Below are 19,333 nucleotides of genomic sequence, written 5' to 3' on the forward strand. Positions count from 1 at the left end.
CATGACCTCCACTTACCCAACGGCCCCAGTTACCCTCTCTGCTGATAGCCCTTCCTCCCCCGATAGGCCTTACCTCTACAACACCTCTTTTTCAAAGGCTTTTGGCCTTTAGTCTGTCCTTCCTGTTATCCTCTTGCCTCTGTGATTCCCCTGTATCTCTCCTACTGTGCCCACTTCTTCCCAGGACAGTGCTTTGCCTACCTTGTTCCTGGCTTTCTCCACTGGTGACTTGTGCCTGTGGGAAAAGAGTTGAGGATGTGGGAAAGGGGGAGGAGAGAGGAGTGGAGGAAAAGCAGAAGAGGAAAGTGAAAGAAGACTTAAAGGAAACCACAGGGCCTGTGGGTAAGGAGGTTCATTGCCATGGTAACCCATGGTTATGGGGGAAGGGTAGAAGGACCTGGCTGACCCATAGCTTGGTGCTAGCAGGAGCCCACCCAGAGAAGGAGCCCCTCTTCTCCAGTTGCCTTCTCCTGCTATGCTCCTAGGATCCACCTGACATTATGGAGCACCTGCTAGAAGATGGGCACTTGGCTATGTTTAGTGGCTACAGCAGGGATCCTAAGAACCAGTCCCTGCTGCCAAGGGGTGCCTCTTCTGGTATGGAGTACAGCTCTTACGAACACAGACCTAATGTCCAGGTCCCTCTCAAAGCTCCCTGTGTTCAAGTGTGGGCCAGTGACCAATCCTATTTATATTTTCCACAGCCCATTCTTACAGGCTTCATCCTGCTTGGCCTCCAGCTGCTGTTACTGTGCTCTGCTTCTTTGCTCTCCTCCCTCCACTCTTTCCCAGTCTCTACTACTGTCTTGGCTCCTCCGCCCTCCATCGCATTCTCCAAGCCTGGCTCCGTGCCTCTCTCTCCAGCTTTCCAACTGTCTGAACCTTGCACTTCTCAAAGCCATTCCACCTGCCTCCATTACTTTTTACTCCTAGTGATTCTTTTTTTTTTAATTTTAAAAATACCATTATTTTATTAATTTTTATGTGGTGCTGAGGATCGAACCCAGTGCCTTACACATATGAGACGAGCACTCTACCACTGAGCCACAACCCAGCTCCTACTCCTAGTGATTCTTTATCGTACACTTTTTATGTGCCACGTACTCTTGTAAGCAATTGATATGAATTATTTAATTCTCACCATGATCCTCGAGTCCCACTTGACAGATGAGGAAGCTGCCACAGGGAGGGTTAAGGAACTTAGCTAAGGGAATTTCTACGTACTAGTAAGGGAGAACCAGGACTTGAACTCAGGCAGTTTGGTTCCAGAGCCCATGGAGTTAAGCACACTAAGATATTGTGGTCCCTGGGTTTTCAAAATGATCAACAGTCTCTAACTTCCTCCTTTCTACAGTACTTTCTGCCCCCATAGTCCTTCCTATTTTATTCCTTCCCATATGAGGAAGTGAAGAGATCATCAATTGTGGAGGAAGGCCAAGCAGCCACTTACTAGTTGCCTGCTCTTGAGCAAGGTTCTTTACTTCTTGCCTCCAGGCCTCAATCTCTGCATCTGTAAGATTGGTGTGTGGGGTGGGGTGGGGTAGGGGTACTAACACCTAGCTAATGAGGTTGCTGTGACCATTAACTCTAACTTGGTGGTCCAGCACCTGACAATAGATGAGCTTTCTTTTTCCAGATCTCTGCCTCATTCATGCTCTTGGCCCAGCCCTAACCCTATCTGCTCCACCTTCTTCTAGATCAGCCATCCCTAAGACTCCCCCACCCCAGGGCGTGTCACTTCCTCCTCTGCAGCCTCCAGATCAGTACACAAAGGCTGCTGCTGCCACCAAAGGAAGGCTGCTCTGCATGCACCTGTGAGTACTTGGGCACAGCCCCCTCCCCATCTCCTCTCTTGACAAGCCCAGACCCACCTGGTCCCAAATGCTTAGCAAGACAATTCTAACCTGGACACTCAGGGTTCTGTCTAGTCTTGAGAAAGCTGTGAATTCCTTTCTGCACTCCCTAAGAATCCCCTGCCCCTATTCCCTCCTCTAGCATCACCACTCACCTCTTTCATCATTTTCCTAAGAGTTGGGCTAGATGGGGGTTGATGTATGAGTGCTGTTCCTGAATGTCCGCCATGTGCCAAAGGCTAGACCAGGGTAGCTTCTCCCCACATTTCCCCCAGCTGCCATCCCTGCTGCCTCATGCTTTGGCCCCAGCTCTGGCTTCTTCCTATTTGGCACCTTGGCCTCCAATTCCACACTCCTTGGAGACCGTTGCCCAGCAGTTCAGTTCTGTTCCCATCTCAAGACTCGCAGCAGGCAGCAGAGGGGGCTCTCCTTGACTTGGGCGGTGTGGATGGGTTGGGAAGAGGCTGTTTCTCAGCTGCTAAAGGGCATTCTCATTGAAACATTCAGTGGGGCCTGGTTCCCCAATACCTGGTGACAATTTCACCTCAAGGATTATGTTTTCTCCAAGAGGGGCAGGTTCTTTTATCTTTTAATCAAGTGTCAAACCACATGAAGCAAAGATAGTTTCTGAAAGTCTTTTTATTGTAAGGTATACAAAGCAGGATAAAGCAAAAATAAGAAAAGGAATATTGTGAAAATGTAGGCAAAAGTAGTTATAAGAAAATGACGCCAACATAAACTACTAGTAATGAACTGAACACCATGCATCCATGGAAGAAACTGTCCAAACGGTCCCAGAAACTGGTCCCCTCAAGGTGAAACTGGTCCCCTCAAGGCCTGAGATGCTGTCAAGCTGCTAACAGTGAAATCAGAGAAAGGGCAGGGCCTATTCACTGTTCACTCAGGCAGGGCCTCCTGTGGCCCATGCTTTTTCAGAGCAAATACATGCCAAGGGTAAAGTCACAGTGAGATATGTCTTAAATGGCAGTCTGAAAGCATTGTTATTTATAGTTCCAGAGTTCCAGAAGGTGTATTAACTTAGCTTCTAGATGTCAATTTTTGGAGGAAAGGTCTTGGATGTCAACTATCTCCTTTGCAAATTGGCACACAGTTGTCAATAGAGCTGTCAGTCAGCAGTTGTTAGGGTTGACTGTCAGCAGTCACTTCTTGAATTACAAGAGAAAACTCAAAATGGAGTGAGTGCAGTCAAAGCATAGTCAAAAGACCAATTTATAGGCGGGGTAGGTAGCTCAGTGGTAGAGTGCTACCTAGCATTCATAAGGCCCTCAGTTTTATCCCCAGGGAAAACTTTTATTTAGATTCAGAATCATAACACAGTAAAACACACATCAAACAGGGCAATGGGATGTGTATTGGAGTCAGAATCAAGTCCAGGAAAACGGGACAAGCATTTGCTCCCAGGGAGAGAAGGGAAGACTGAAGGAGATCCAAGGCGAAAGAGAAATGGGATTAGGTCAGACTTGCTGGGGCTAGTAGGGAGAAGACAATTTGTGATGGTGCTGCTGCCAGGGTTGGAGGGGAGGAAACAGCAAGACGAAGTGCCAAGAGGCCTGTCTCTGTCCCTGCTCTTCTTCCTGTTCATTGTGTGACCTTAGCTTACCCTTCTGGGGTATAGTTTCCTTTTGCAAAATAAAGGGATTGATGTAGAAGAGCCTTCTATTAGAGACTAAAAGGAAGTAAAACAACTATAAAGATATAAAGAAAATCCATAGAGAGATGTAATTGAATTTTTGAATAGGAAGAGCAAGGAGCATGGGTTCTCAAGGAGCAGAGAAGGGGAACAATTGAGAGGAAAGGGAGGGAAAGGCGACCAGAGTCCAGGTTCCTATTTAGGAGAGATGAGTGGGCTTGAGGTCTCCTCTGGGTTTGCCCTATCCTGGGAACAAGTGTGGCAGTGAGGGCCCCACCTGTGAGATGAGTCAAAGCTGGGCTTTGTGCAGCAGCATCTTCAGCCTCTCTGACCACAGCACATGCAGGGCTGAGGTTACACTGAGGCTGAGCCCTGGGCTGGTCTCTCCCAGAGGGTGGAGGCTCTATCATATATTGCACCCACCTGAGGTCCTGGGGTGAGGAGCAGGATGGGGGTGTTCAAGGCCTCAGCACCCCATCCTTCCCCCACACTCCCTGCAGAGCATCTGGACCTGAATTGGCCCAGGCTAAGGAGGATGCACATGCTTCATGGCAAGGCATTAGGTGACCTTTCTCATATGCTGCTGATAGCAATGTGAACTGGTCCAACTCCCAGGGAACTTATTTATACTTATCAATATTGGCAAGTACTCACCAATATAATACTGCAAATCATATTGAATTTGTATTGAACCTGTACATCCTCTTCTATTTTTTAAATAGTTTTTGTTGTCAATGGACCTTTATTTTATTTACTTACATGTGGTGCTGAGAATTGAACCCAGTGCCTCACATGCTAGGCAAGCGCTCTACCACTGAGTCACAACCCCAGCCCCTATCCTCTTCTATTGAACCTGTACATACTCTTCCAGGGACTTATCCTACAGATTAACTTGCACAAATGTGAAATGATAAGTACATGATTTTTCCTTGCAGCATTGTTTGTAATAGTGAACAATTAGAAACTATTTAAATAATTAATTAATTTAGGGCTGGAGATGTGGCTCAAGGGTAGAGAACTTGCCTAGCATGTGTGAGGCCCTGGGTTTCATTCTGGTTACCAAAAAAATAATTAATTAATTTATTTATGTGTGTGTGTTTGTGGTACTGGGGATGGAACCCAGGGCCTCACACATGCTAGGAAAGCACCCTACCACTGAACCACATCCCTGCCTCCAAAACAATTTCAATGTCTGTTGCTAGGGACTAATTAACTATGGTGTACCCATGCAATGGAAATTGATATAGTGTAAAAAGAAACAGATTCATCATTTAACTGTTTTAAATGTATAACTTGTGTAACCATCACCATTGATTTCAAAATTTTTTCACCACTCTCAGAAGAAACTGTGCTCAGTTAAGCAGTCACTCCCCATCCTGCCTCTCTTCTGACTCTGGTAACCACTAATCTACTTTCTGTCTCGATAGATTTTCCTCATTTACATATTTCGTTTAAAGAACTCATACAATAAGTGTTCACTTAGCATAATATTTTCAAGATTCATTCATGTTTTACATGTAGCATTCTTTTTGGCTTTTTTATAGCAAAATAATAGTCCATTATGTGGATATACCACCTTTTGGTTATCGATGCATTAATTGATGCACAATTGGGTTTTTTTCCCACCTATTGTGAATAATGCTGCTATGAATATCAATGTGCAAGTTTTTCTTTTTCTTTTTTCTTTTTCCAAATCCTTATCAACATGTTATTATTTTTTAAAATATTCTTAATTTTTGTATGAGGTAGTGGTCTAACTTCATTCTTCTTTATGTGAGTATCCAGTGATTCCAGCACCAGTTGTTGAAGTCTATTCATATCTGTCTTTATGCCATAACCACACTGTCTTGATTAATGAAGCTTTAAAATAAGTTTTGAAATTGGGAAATGTGAGTCTTTTAGTTTGTTCTTCTTTTTCAAGATTGTTTTGGCTATTTGGGGGTCCCATGAAATTCCATATGAATTTTAAGATCAGCATTCCCATTTCATGTGGGGGAAGGAAGGTACAATGGGATTTAACTTTTTTTAAAAATTAGAACATTATAGTTATACATAGTAGTTGAATTTATTTTGGCAAAATCATACATGCAAGGACTTTGATTTAAATCCTCATTTCCCACATTTTCCCCTCCTCCTCCCTCACCATGGATTTAACTTTTCTTTTTTTTTAATATTTATTTTTTAGTTTTCGGCAGACACAACATCTTTGTTTGTATGTGGTGCTGAGGATCGAACCTGGGCTGTGTGCACGCCAGGCGAGCGCGCTACCGCTTGAGCCACATCCCCAGCCCATGGATTTAACTTTTTGATTTTTGAACATGGTAAAGAATTGTCTACTTTTTTTTTTTTTTTTTTTTTTTGAGATGGAACCCAGGGCTTCCTGCATGCTAATTATGTAATCACATGCTCTACAACTGACCTACATCCCCCAACCCTTCAATTTTTTTTATATTTATTTTTTAGTTTTAAGTGGACACAATATCTTTATTTTACATGTATGTGGTGCTGAAGATTGAACCCAGTGCCTCAAGCATGCTAGGTGAGCACCCTATTACTGAGCCACAACCTAGGCCCAACCCTTCAATTTTTTAAATAGGTATTTTTTATTTCTTTTGGTAGTAGGGATTGAACTCAGGGGCACTTGACCACCGAGCCACATCCCCAGCCCTATTTTGTATTTTATTTAGAGACAGGGTCTCACTGAGTTGTTTAGTGCCTAGCCATTGCTGAGGCTGGCTTTGAACTCATGATCCTCCTGCTTCAACCTCCCGAGCTTCTGGGATTACAGGCGTGTGCCACTGTGTCTGGCTTAAATAGCTTTTTTTTTAAATTTTATCCGTTATTGATGGACCTTTATTTATTTATTTGTTTATATGTGGTGCTGAGAATCAACCCAGTGCCTCACACTTTAGGCAAGCGCTCTACCACCGAGCCCCAAACCCGGCCCCAAATAGGTTTTTTTAAAACAGAAATTTGCCTAGTTTTCCTAGAGTTCATTCCAGGAATTTCCAGGAATCACCTTACAACCAGGCTTTTTCACCAGTCTAGATTCCCTTTGTGCAAATCACAGAAAAGAGAAAAAAAAAAATTTGTGTGTATGTGGTACTAGGGATCAAACTCAAGAGCCTCATACAAGTACTTTACCATCAGGCAGGTGTTCTGCCATCAGGTAAGAGCTCTAACATTGGGGTGACACTCCCTGCTCCTTTCCCCCTTTTTATTGGTACTGGAGACTGAACCCTGAAGCTCTTTACCAGTGAGCCACACCCCAGCCCTTTTTGGCTTTTAGTTATTTATTTTTGGTACTGGGGATTGAACCCAGGTGCACTTTACTAATGAACGAATTCTTAGCCCTTTTTATTTTTTGTTTTGAGACAGGGTCTGGCTAAGTTGCTTAGGGCTTCACTAAGTTGCTGAAGCTGGCTTTGGACTTGGGATCCTCCTGTCTCATCTATCCAAGATGCTGGGATTATAGGTGCGCACCACTGTGCCTGGCTAAAGAGAGAAAAATTTTTAATCAACACTTTACCTATTCTTCCTCTTTTATCCCAGACCTTCAGAAAGTTCTTGTGGTCTACTCATTCCTCTTGCTACTATGTCAACCAAGTGAAACTGCTCTCCCTCTCTCTCACCCTCCCTGATCTGTTCCAGCCTTCTTTCTTCTCATTCCCACTCACTAATCCTCTTCCCTCGTTTGAATTCAAAATTGTGAACTCTGCAAGTGTTGTCAGATTATTTATTGAACTCTCTCACTTTACAGATGTGGAAACTGAGGCCCAGAGAGAAAGCCTGACGTGCCATACAGCCAGTGAGTGACCAAGACTGGTGTGCTTATTATTAGTTTTTATCTCCACCATAGTTTGAAATCTTGGTGAAAAGACTTGGGTACAGTCCTCAGTGCCCCTAGGTGCATTCCTAGACTCTTTTGTGGGCCCGTTTGTCCCCCTCTGCCCACAAGAAGGACAGGTCTTCTCTGATGCCCCCACCCTAGCCTTGTATATACTCCTTCTTGCCATGTCTGAAGACACTGTTGAATCCACAGGGAAATATGAAACAATGAGGAGAGATGAAGAGTTGAGATAGTTTTGAGAGTGGCAACCCACAAGCTAAGTTTAGAGGACTGACAGCTTGGGAGTCTTCACTGAGGACCCACGTCTCCCACTTTACATCCAATACAGGCCATGGTGGTTTTGTCGATGGCTCTTGTTTTCCTACTGGCCCTGGGCAGAGGTGAAAGTGAAGTGGACATCAAGAGCCCATTCCCAAGGGAAGCCACAAAATTGGGGGATCCTGACCTGTCTCTGCCAGGGTCTTGCCAGCCAGCCCCCTCCTGCAAGAAGTGCATCTTCTCACACCCTAGCTGTGCATGGTGCAAGCAACTGGTAAAGTTAGGCCGGTGGCCTTTGAACCATGTGTATTGTACGTACAGGTTGGATATATGTGTGTGATTGTGTGGACACATGTGTGATTTTACTTGCTATACCCTGAAGTCTCATGTGTGACTGAGTTTATGCACATAGAACTTCTGTGTGTGATGGTGTGAGTGTACATCTACATGCATGTGCATTTTCTGTGCACAATTATGTCTGAATATGTTTATTTGTGTTTATTTGGAGAGGACTTGTGACCATGCATTCAAGAGGATGTGCTTGTGGGACTTCATCTTGTATATAGGTAGAAGGGCCTGCTGTGCACACACACGTGTAAGAAAGCATATTGCCAATTTGGCTGACATAACAAAATACCATAGACTTGGTGACTTAAGCAACAGGAATTTATTTCTTATAATTTGGGAGACTGGGAAGTTCAGAATCAAAAGGCTGGTTGATTTGGTTCTCATTCAAGGGCACTCTTCCTGGTTTGCAGAGAGACCACCTTCTTGTTATATCCTCACCTGACTTGGTGGAAAGATAGAGGAAATGGGTTTTCTGGTGTCTCTTTTATAAAGGCACTAATTCCACTATGAGGATACCACCCTCATGACCTCACCTAAACCTAACTACCTCCCAGAGGCCTGGTCTGCAAATAAAATTGCATTGAGGGTGAGGGCTTCAACACAGAAATGTGGGGGAAGAGTTCAGTCCATAGCAGAAAATCTGGGCCTGAGTTTCTGAATCTGAGTCTGGGTGGGATTTATTATGTTCTGGGATGTGTGGCAGGGCAAGAGGATGGGAAGACTTCCAAAAGGGTTTGAGGTGGGTGAGGGGGAGAGAGTGGACAGGAAGGCCTGAGCTTCCTAAGTGGCCAAGGAGGATGCTGGGGAGTAAGTATGTGTTCCTTGCTGGTCAAACAAGTCTGTTCTTTGGGGGATTTTTGGTCCTGCGATTAAACCCAGGGGTACTTTATTGCTGAGTTGCATCCCCAGTCCTTTTTATTTCTTATTTTGAAACAGGGTCACACTAAGTTGCCGAGGCTGGCCTTAAACTTGCAATCTTTCTGCCTCAGCCTCCTGAGTCACTGGGATTACAGGCATGTGCCAATGGGCCCAGAGGACAAAGCTGTTCTTTAGAATTCCCATTTTGATCTAATCATGCAGGGATATTGAACTAGATGGTCCTTTTTTTGTATGGTAGCAAAGTCCCTGAGATCTCAACAGGAATTTAAAGAGGTGGGAGGCTCACAGGAGAGCACTGAGGGTGACCCCAGGTGGGGGTAGGAGCAGAACTGTCTCTCAGAGGAAGATGGAGAGTTAGATCAGTGTAGGCCCTAGGTAAAAGATGAAGGAAAATCATGGGAGTTAGCTACAGATGTCGAGGGCCCAGGCGAAAGGCACATGAGTATGGGAGGACAGGAAGTGTAGACACAGAGTCAGACAGAGTCTGTGGGAGGCAGAGGCAGAGGTGCCAGGCTGTGGCTGTGGAGATGGGGCCCTTGGGACAGCAGGGTCTGTGTCTGCCTCCTCCAACCCCCAGGCCTGGCACCCCTGACAGCTGAGAAGCCGCCCTAACCATTTCCTTCCCCTGTGGCTGCCCAGCTGGTGCAGGGGTACCAGATACACTAGAGGAAGGATATCTCTTCTTCCGTGCTATCCTCCTCCTTCCCAAAACTGTGGGTCTTAGCCTGACCCCCTTCCCATTTTGATCTAAGCGTGCAGGTACATTGAACTAGGAGGTCCTTTTTTGTATGGTAGCAAAGTCCCTGAGATCTCAACAGGAAGTCTGTGGCTCTGGGGCGGGGAAAGGGTGGGTTACTGGGGGAAGGGGGAGTCGAGATAAGGGGAGGGGAGGGAGAACTGCTATAGGAAGTGGGTCTGACAAAGAAGAAAGGGCCACAGTTCAAGGGTAACTGTGGAGGGTCTGAGGAGGGGAGGGCTCATGGAGTTGACAGAGTGGAGTGGACGAGTGACTAGAGGCGATCGGGTTTGTAGGGTAGTTCTGGGAGAGGGGCTCAAAGGCCGTAGTTTCAGGGTCCCCAAAGCTTTCCTTGTGGCACAGAACTTCACCGCCTCGGGCGAGGCTGAGTCGCGACGCTGTGCTCGGCGAGAGGAGCTGCTGGCTCGGGGCTGCCCGCCGGAGGAGCTGGAGGAGCCCCGTGGCCGGCAGGAGGTGCTACAAGACAAGCCGCTCAGCCAGGGCAACCGCGGCGAGGGGGCCACCCAGCTGGCGCCGCAGCGGGTCCGAGTCGTGCTGCGGCCGGGTGAGTCCGGGGGGCGCGGCCGAGGCACCTATCTGGGCTGGGGTTCGAGTGCGTTCGGCTGACCCGCGCCCCTTCTTCTCCTGACCAGGGGAGCCCCAGCGACTTCGGGTCCGCTTCCTCCGGGCCGCGGGTTATCCGGTGGACCTGTACTATCTCATGGACTTGAGCTACTCGATGAAGGACGACCTGGAACGCGTGCGCCAACTCGGGCACGCCCTGCTGGTCCGGCTGCAGGAGGTCACCCATTCGGTCCGCATAGGTGAGCCAGTGGCCGGCCCCCACCCTGCCAGCCCTTGCCTTTGCGTCCAGCTTCAACTACCACTTTAGTCTCTACCAAAGTCCTGGATTCAGAAGGGCCATCACCTGCCCTCTTCAAGTGTTTAACAGACCTAGCCAGGCCACAGGATCCTGACATCTCTACTGAGACACCTATCTTCTAGGTCAGAGCTGGAGGGGACTTAAGGTTGACTTCTCACTAGAACCCCTCGCTTCACAGGAGGGCTGACAGAATCCCAGAGTCTGGAGAGACTGTTCAGACAGCTGCCCTGGATTTACCAACCCAGTCACTGTTCTGATGTCACTGTCTCAGACCAGTAACTCTTGGATAAGGCTTAGATGTCACTGTTTCAGCTCCACATTCTCTGCTCAAGAGCCCCTCTGCTTCCTGCGCTTCTACACCCTCCATCCTGACCTTCCTCAACCTTCAGGAAGACTCAGTCTGCCCCTGTTGTGTCCCCCTCTTAGTTTCCTGCACTTCAGGGAGGTAATGGTCCCACCCCTTCACCCTTGCCAGGGTGAAGTTCTCCCTCCTAGGAGCACCCGCCCATCATCTCTTCTAGGACCATCCCTTCTTTTCGTTTCCTTCTGAGTTCTCAGCAGTGACCTCTTCCAGTGACTCCTAGTGACGCTCCCTCAGCCTTTGTGTTTACTGCCTCCCAGGTTTCGGCTCCTTCGTGGACAAAACAGTGCTTCCCTTTGTGAGCACAGTGCCCTCCAAGCTGCGCCACCCCTGCCCCAGCCGAATGGAGCGCTGCCAGCCACCTTTCAGTTTTCACCATGTGCTGTCCCTGACAGGGGATGCTCAAGCCTTTGAGCGGGAGGTGGGGAGACAGAATGTGTCTGGCAACCTGGACTCACCTGAAGGTGGCTTTGATGCCATTCTTCAGGCTGCCCTCTGCCAGGTGAGAAAGTGGGACCAGGTCTGAGTCTTGAAGGACTGCTTGGGGCCAGGCTGCCTTCTGTGGTTGGTTTTTGTTGTTATGGTGTTGGGGGTGGAACTCAGAGCCTTGCTAGTTCTAGGCAAGCACTCTACCACTGAATCACACCCCCCAATATACCCCAATGGTTGTGTAGTGCACAACTTCAGGGGGTGCCATTTATTTTATTTTATTTTTTTTTTGAGAGAGAGAGAGAGAGAATTTTAATATTTTATTTTTTAGTTTTCGGCAGACACAACATCTTTGTATGTGATGCTGAGGATCGAACCCGGGCCGCACGCATGCCAGGCGAGCGCGCTACCGTACCGCTTGAACCACATCCCCAGCCCCCTCAGGGGGTGCCATTTATATTGTCATTGTAGTTTGCTTATTTATGTTTGCAGAACTGGGGGTTGAACCCAGAGATGCTCTACTGCTGAACTACATCTCCAGCCCTTTTTATTTTGCTTTTTGAGACAGGATCTTGCTAAATTGCTGAGGCTGGCCTTGAACTTGTGATCCTCCTGCCTCAGCCTCCCAAGGAGCTGGGATTACAGGCATGTGCCACCATTTCTGGCTGTATATTTGTTTTTACAATTACTTAGTAAAATTACTTGGTAAAATATCTTGAGGAAGAGGCACATTTTTTCTAATTCACAGGAAGGCCTCCACTAGCAGTAGCCCTGTTTGGGGAGCTGGGATGAAGGGAGAAGCAGGGAACTGGAGGCAGGAAGGTGGACATCAGATGCAGAGGGAGGCAGGCCATATCCTTGGCTCACAGGACTGGCTAGGGTGGCTGAGGGCCATACCCGGGTGCATAGCCCCCTCCCTCCCACATCCTAGGAGCAGATTGGCTGGAGAAATGTGTCCCGGCTCTTGGTGTTCACTTCAGATGACACATTTCACACAGCTGGGGATGGAAAATTGGGTGGAATTTTCATGCCCAGTGATGGACACTGCCACTTGGACAGCAATGGCCTCTACAGTCGCAGCCCAGAATTTGTGAGTACCCTCTGACCTCTTTACCTGAGCCACAACTCCTCTCCTTCCAGGTACCTTCATCGCCACCCCACCTCACATTCTTCTTTGCTGGTGACCATCCTATAGATACCCTGCGGTCTTCCCCAGCAGGGAATTCCTCCTCTCCAGCCCAACTGCTCAGATAGGAAACCTGTGCCCTTCACTCCTTACTTCCTTCCTGCCTTGTCAAGCCTCCAAGCTCCTTTAGTTGGTGGCACCCTAGGTCCTGGATTCCTTGGGATGAGGGTACCTAGCATGTTTTGTGGGAGACCTGTGGTGCTAACCTTGTCCCCACTTCCTGTCCCAGGACTACCCTTCTGTAGGTCAGGTAGCTCAGGCCCTTTCTGCAGCAAACATACAGCCCATCTTTGCTGTCACCAGTGCGACACTGCCCATCTACCAGGTGAGAGTTGTCTGAATGCAGACCACCCATCCCTACCCTAATCTTTTTCAATTCCCCCAAAGACCCATTCTCTGTTCCCCATATGCCTCCTTTCAGACCTCTAGGAGCCCATTTTCTTAAAGCTGTGTCCAACCATTTTCTTCAAATCCTCCTAACTCAGGAGCTGAGTCAGCTGATTCCCAAGTCTGCAGTGGGCGAGCTGAGTGAGGACTCCAGCAATGTGGTGCAGCTCATCATGGATGCTTATGATGTGAGCACAAGGGTGGGAGGGAGAATGGTGAGGGTGGGCACAAGGGAAAGATGGAAAGGAGTTCTCAAGGTGCAGTGGCAGAACTAAGTGGCCATGCTCATTTTTTAGTTCTAACATTCTATAGCTCTTATCTACAGTTTACACATGGCTGTCATTGTCACTCACTCTCACATTCACAAATCTTTAATATTTATTTTTTAGTTGTAGTTGGACACAATACCTTTATTTTATTTATTCATTTTATGTGGTGCTGAGGATCAAACCCAGGGCTTCGCATGTGCTAGGCCAGTGCTCTACCACTGAGCCACAACCCCAGCCCACATTCACAAATCTTAAGTGTCTGAAATGGCCTTGAGATCCCGTCCCAGGCTCCCGAAAAGCTGAGCCCTATTCTGGGCAAGGAAGGACAGTCACATTCCCTGAACTTTTATTTCATGCCAAGTCTGTCCTAGTGCACATACTGTTCGCCACCTAGTTTAACCCCACCTGCTTTCTGACTATTTTACAGATGAGGAAACAGAGGCTAAGTGCCTTGCCCAAGTTCACATGGATAACAATGAAAGGGCTATACATACAGAATGTAAGATGAGAGCCTGTGTTCACTGTTTACAAACAATTCAGACAGCTGGATGTGGTAGTGCACATCTGTAATCCAAGCTACAGGAGAGACTGAGGCAGAAGGATCACAAGCTAAACCCCAGCTTCAGCAACTTAATGAAACCCCTTCTCAAAAATAAAAAGGGCTTGGGCTGTAGTGATAAAATACTCCTAGGTTCAATCCATAGCACTAATAAATAAATTTAAAAAATAAAATTAAAAAATAAACAATTTAGAACCAGACTTTTTGATCTGGGGTTGTAGCTCAGTGGTAGAGCGTTTGCCTAGCACATGTTAGGAACTGGGTTCGATTCTTAGCACCACATAAAAAAATAAACAAATAATGTTATTGTGTCCATCTACAACTAAAAATATTTTTAAAAAGAATCATAAACTTTTGCAGGTAGAAGGAACCATTGAAAGATATTTTTTAAAATTTATTTTTAGTTGTAGATGGACACAATACCTTTATTTTATTTACTTATTTTTATGTAGTGCTGGGGATTGAACCCAGTGCCTCACACATGCTAGGCACACGTTCTACCACTGAGCCATAACCCCAGACCCCACTGAAAGTCTTAAGTGTCTCTTCAGCTTAGGTTGTAGCTCTACATCCAGATTGTCAGCCTCTTGATGAAAGGGACCATGTCTTAAACCATGGTGAGAAAATTTTTGAGATAGTGTCAGATTTCTCAGGACAAACTCAATCTCACATGCACACTGGTTATGTGTCCTGCTTTGGAGTTTGACAAACAGGGTCACTGCATGTTCATGGCACTTGGCCAGCCCCTGTGGTTGCCATACTGTGGTAGGGACCTCTGGATCCTGGATAGTTTACTTAGGGTTCTCATAGCTCCTTCCTCCAGAAAGGTCCCCTTTTGGGGCAGAAGGGAAAGAGCCCCAGGGTGGCAGAGGGCAGGGTTCTGATACAACTGGGTATGGCCAGAGAGGGCAGAGGCTGGGATTCCTGCCTTCATCTGGTTGCTCGCTTCCTCTCTTCCCATAGAGCCTGTCATCCACTGTGACCCTGGAACACTTTTCACTCCCTCCTGGGGTCAATATCTCTTATGAATCCCAGTGTGGAGGTTCTGAGAAGAGTGAAGTTGAGGCTGGGGACCGTGGACAGTGCAACCACGTCCGAATTAACCAGATGGTAAGAGCCGGCCAGGACAGGCAAAACCAAGGTAGTCTTCCACCTGTCCTTTCTGAGGGGGGTTCAGTGAGTGGCTTCCCCAAGTGAGTTTCTAGGAGATAGTGTTAGCATGATCCTGTCCTTTAATTTACTAAGGAGTAGAGTCCTGCATGATTGGCGGGCTTGGGGTGTGTGTGTACACACATGCATGTGTGTATAACAGTCTGGTTCCTGCCTGCCCTGTCCTCAGGTGAATTTCTGGGTTACCCTCCAAGCTAATAACTGCCTCCCAGAGCCCCAGTTCCTGAGGCTCCGAGCACTTGGCTTCTCTGAGGAGCTGACTGTGGAGCTGCACACGCTGTGTGACTGTAACTGCAGTGATACCCAGCCCCAGGCTCCCCACTGCAGCAATGGCCAGGGAGACCTTCAGTGTGGAATATGCAAGTGAGTCTCTTGGTCCCTTTACCCATCTGGTTCCTACAAGTGACCACTCCTCGTGTTCCTCTTTGCTTCCTACTCTCCCACTGGGATCTCCTGAACATCCCAAAACTCCACTGAATGCCATGTGTCTGTGCTTCCTGAATATGCCCAGGCTCTCCCCTCAACAGAACCCTCCATTCTTCCCTCCTTCCATGCTTGGTGCTCCACTGTACCCTGGTATCTCTCTCCAACTTTTAAGGACTTGGGTTTAGAGGATCCTAGGAAAAAAGTCAGGAATGGTCCAACTCTCCCTTCTTGACTTCCCCTTCCAGCTGTGCCTCTGGCCGCCTGGGTCGACTCTGTGAGTGTTCTGAGGCTGAGCTGTCCTCCCCGGATCTGGAATCTGGGTGCCGGGCCCCCAATGGGACAGGACCCCTATGCAGTGGGAAGGGTCGGTGCCAATGTGGACGATGCAGCTGTAGTGGACAAAGTTCTGGGCGTCTGTGCGAGTGTGATGATGCCAGCTGTGAGCGACATGAGGGCATCCTTTGTGGAGGTACCTGGAGATTTTGGCAGAGGGTGGGGTCAGAGGGGCCCTCCCAAGAGCACTTAAGACTCTAGGAGTCTTATGGCACTGAAGGCAAGTGCCAAATATTCTGGTGTATGAATTGGAGGATGAGTCAGGCACACTTGAGAGGAATTGAGTGCATGTGGTGGTGTGTGATAACCAGTTGTGTGCGAGGATGGTTATCACCCTGTACATGGCTCTACCCCAGGCTTTGGCCGCTGCCAATGTGGAGTATGTCACTGTCATGCCAATCGAACGGGCAGAGCATGTGAGTGCAGTGGGGACATGGACAGTTGTGTCAGTCCTGAGGGAGAGCTCTGCAGTGGGCATGGACACTGCAAATGCAATCGCTGCCAGTGCTTGGATGGCTACTATGGTGCTCTGTGTGACCAGTGCCCAGGCTGCAAGACACCGTGTGAGAGATACAGGTGAGGCTTCAGGTCTTGCATCCTGAGAACAGGGACACAGTGGGTTTGCTTAGCACTCACACTTGCCTGCTCTTCCTGTGCGGGGTGTAGGTGAGAGCTGGTAAGTAACAAGTGCTCAGCTGCTAACTTATTGGTATCCACAGGGACTGTGCAGAGTGTGGGGCCTTTGGGACAGGCCCCCTGGCTGCCAGCTGCAGCATGGCTTGTGCCCATGCCAACGTGACCCTGGCTTTGACCCCTATCTTGGATGATGGCTGGTGCAAAGAAAGGACACTAGACAACCAGCTGTTCTTCTTCCTGGTGGAGGATGAAGCTGGAGGCAGAGTGAAGCTTAGAGTGAAACCCCAAGAGAGTAAGTGGGTAGAGAGGCCATGGACATGCTAAATAGATCTGGAAATTTGATGTGCAGGGTCTCAGAGCTGGGCATGTGATGTGATAATAATGGGAAACCAGGCTGGATTTGATGCAGAGCTGTAAATAAATATAGTGCAAAGGCAGAAAAAAGTGATAAGTCTAAGGCCTCAGACAGAGAGGATAAACTTGGACCCTTCTGGATTCCTTTTGCTTTCAGTGACAGAGTTTGGGAGGCAGGACTCATTGTGGGCAACTGCTGATCTGTCCCTGTGCCTTATCCCTCAGAAATCTGTATTGTTTCTTTCCTCACAGAGGGAGCAGACCAGACTCAGACCATTGTGCTGGGCTGTGTAGGGGGCATCGTGGCAGTGGGACTGGGGCTGGTCCTGGCTTATCGGCTTTCAGTGGAAATCTATGACCGCAGGGAATATAGTCGCTTTGAGAAGGAGCGGCAGCAACTCAACTGGAAGGAGGTGAGGAGACAGCCTCTTATTCCACTGGCTGGGTCCCTTTCTTGCTGTCGGCTTCTCCACCACACAACCAGCCCTCAATTCCCATCTAGGAGCATCCTCTGCAGACTTAACCAATCCCTCTGCTGTCTTCCTTCAGCTCCTATGATCTTGCGCTAGTTCTAGGTTGGGCTCCTAGGACTAGGAAATGGGAAGAGGAATCCTAAGATTTTCCCCTCATAATTTGCAACCTTTTCCCACAGGACAGCAATCCTCTCTACAAAAGTGCCATCACAACTACTATCAATCCCCGCTTCGAAGGGGCTGATAGTCCCATTCTTTGAGGAGGAAGGAGTCTCACCCAGGGCTCTTGTCTCTGGGATGACAGTGGGAATTGGGGAAGGGGGTAGCTATCAGGCAGCAATCTAAGGAACTAATCCGCTGGTGAGGAGTGGTCGCCACCCAACTTCATTTTCAGAGTGATACTCAAGAGGGCTGCTCCTACTGCTGTGACTTTGTTTTCCACCTCAAAAAAAAAGCAACCGTACCCAACCTAAGTATACAATAAAATCTTACCTCAGACTGTAACTGTCACTTCGCTTCAGCCCACCAAGGCCAAAATAGGCTGTTCAGCCCGAGCCTACAAAAGCTAAAGTCCATTTCTCCTCTGGCCACTTGAGGGCAGGAAGTAGCTTGGAAACAATTGGCTCCACCTCCCTGGGCCAGAGGGGTCTGGATTCTCAGGTAACTGATGATGATCACAAATAAGGAAACAATCACACTGACACTGCTTCTACTGGTGTCTGACATTCTGTCCTGCTGTCAGAACACATGCAGTTTTTGCTTCTACTCTTTGCTTCTCTGCAGGAAAAAAAGCTTTCCCCAAAAGACAGTCTTCCCAAAGAGGAGATGAAATGTAGAAAAGCCCCACTATTTTTATTTAAATATCCGAAATATATCACGAAGGAACATACACTGCACTTTAATGGTAAAAAGATACAAGTTTATAACATCTTATAAAAACTACCATTTAAAAGTGATCTTGTTCATTTGATAGTCCCCACCCCCATAGCAAAATAAGTATATTAAAAAAAAAAAAAAGGGTGGAGAGGAAGGATAGGAGGGGGATTATTGAAGATAAAAGCCCTAGGGCCACAGTAGAGGCAAAGAGCATCTGGGAAGAGGGCTAAAAGCTGTGTTGGGACTCCACTCCTTTAACCCTCCAATGTCAAGCTGTGGGGCACAATCAGTAGCTAAGTGATGAAAAGAGGCTGCTGGGGTTGGACGGAAAAGATGAGAAGGGCAGGGTTGATATGGCCTGGTGCAGGAGCTTACCCAGGAACTGGCACTACTCTTTCCTAGGTCCTCCAATTCCATATCCTGGTCTCTAAAAGCCTGCCCTATCTCCATTTCCCCTCACTCCAAACACACCTGAGGCATCTTTCCAGTGCTTAGCCCCAACCCTGCAGAGGAGGGGTGGGGTATTGGGCCCAGGAGCCTTTGCAGCAGTCCCAATTCTATGGATTCCATGGGGTAGAAGCAGGGCTCCTGTGCCTGTGGGTGCTCACTCCTTTCATCCCTTTGCTCATCTCTTCACACATCAATTGCCCCACATCAGCACGTGAACTGGACTAATCACCATTCCCAAGCCTCAGCAGGAATGGTTCTGGTATGGCCATCTGCACTGCTCAGAAATTACTTCCACCCACCAAGGCAGGTGGCCAGATCTGAGGTGTGTGTGTCAAAGGACATTCTGACTAGCACAAGCATTTGAACATAAAGAAGCACACATCACTCATGTGATTCTCTCTACATTTCAAACAGATCAGCTCCAAGTGGCAGGGAGAGTTCCCACTTTCAAAAGGACAGCTTTCTCAAGGTATCTTCCTTCCCAGAGTTAAATTTAATAGAAAAATCCCAGCCACAGCAAAGCCCTGTAATAGGTAGGGGGCTGGCCCTTTCCTTGCAGGGACCACGGCAAGGATCTGAGGACCAAGATTTAGGTTCTGGATCATGTCAAATGGGAGTGTCAGCACAAAGCTAGGGCAACACATGGTGGGAAACATCTCTCCCCAAAACCTCAGATGCTGTCCTCCAAAAGCTAAAGGGTGCCAGGTCTCCTTTTTTTTTTTTTCCCCTGAAATACCCCTACCTCAGGGAAATGGAGGACCCCTGTCCCCAACCCTCTCAGAGATTGCTGCCATTGTTTATTCCCTGTAAGAATTTTCTGGGCAATGAAACCATACTTCCCGAAAGTTTCATCCTAGATCCCCACTGACAGCTTGGTGCTCAAGTTCACCTTGTTTTCATGATTACACCTGACAGCGCCCTACCTCCAAATGCAGACCACATGGAGTCAAATCCCAGAACCTTCCA

General features: G+C 47.8%; 1 protein-coding gene across 3 annotated transcripts; it reads left to right on the forward strand.

Annotated features, from left to right (window-relative positions):
- The first annotated feature begins 1,445 nt into the window (after positions 1 to 1,445).
- On the forward strand, positions 1,446 to 17,545 carry Itgb7 (integrin subunit beta 7). 3 transcript variants are annotated; one of them, XM_071609818.1, is made up of 18 exons: positions 1,449 to 1,512; positions 1,698 to 1,814; positions 6,883 to 6,979; positions 7,265 to 7,312; positions 7,683 to 7,886; positions 9,939 to 10,140; positions 10,229 to 10,399; positions 11,080 to 11,321; positions 12,180 to 12,338; positions 12,664 to 12,759; positions 12,920 to 13,009; positions 14,613 to 14,759; positions 14,989 to 15,182; positions 15,491 to 15,714; positions 15,935 to 16,154; positions 16,298 to 16,506; positions 16,821 to 16,981; positions 17,221 to 17,545. In XM_071609818.1, exons 5-18 carry the CDS (start codon positions 7,686 to 7,688, stop codon positions 17,299 to 17,301), a joined length of 2,397 nt encoding a protein of 798 aa, XP_071465919.1. In that variant the 5' UTR covers positions 1,449 to 1,512; positions 1,698 to 1,814; positions 6,883 to 6,979; positions 7,265 to 7,312; positions 7,683 to 7,685; the 3' UTR covers positions 17,302 to 17,545. The 3 variants fall into 3 exon arrangements, with proteins under 3 accessions (XP_027805752.2, XP_071465919.1, XP_027805751.2); XM_027949950.2 differs by lacking the exon at positions 6,883 to 6,979; XM_027949951.2 differs by lacking the exons at positions 6,883 to 6,979; positions 12,664 to 12,759 and having other exon boundaries at positions 1,446 to 1,512.
- The last annotated feature ends 1,788 nt before the right edge of the window (positions 17,546 to 19,333 follow it).

This window comes from Marmota flaviventris, chromosome 3, assembly GCF_047511675.1.
Source record: "Marmota flaviventris isolate mMarFla1 chromosome 3, mMarFla1.hap1, whole genome shotgun sequence".
Classification (NCBI taxonomy): Eukaryota; Metazoa; Chordata; class Mammalia; order Rodentia; family Sciuridae; genus Marmota; species Marmota flaviventris.

Bases quoted from the DNA above. Each gene is read 5' to 3' on its own strand.
- Itgb7 (XM_071609818.1), top strand. From the start codon at position 7,686: ATGGTGGTTTTGTCGATGGCTCTTGTTTTCCTACTGGCCCTGGGCAGA. The intron at 10,400-11,079 runs GTGAGCCAGTGG...ACTGCCTCCCAG, and splicing joins CACCCATTCGGTCCGCATAG to GTTTCGGCTCCTTCGTGGAC. The intron at 16,507-16,820 runs GTAAGTGGGTAG...CTTTCCTCACAG, and splicing joins TAGAGTGAAACCCCAAGAGA to AGGGAGCAGACCAGACTCAG.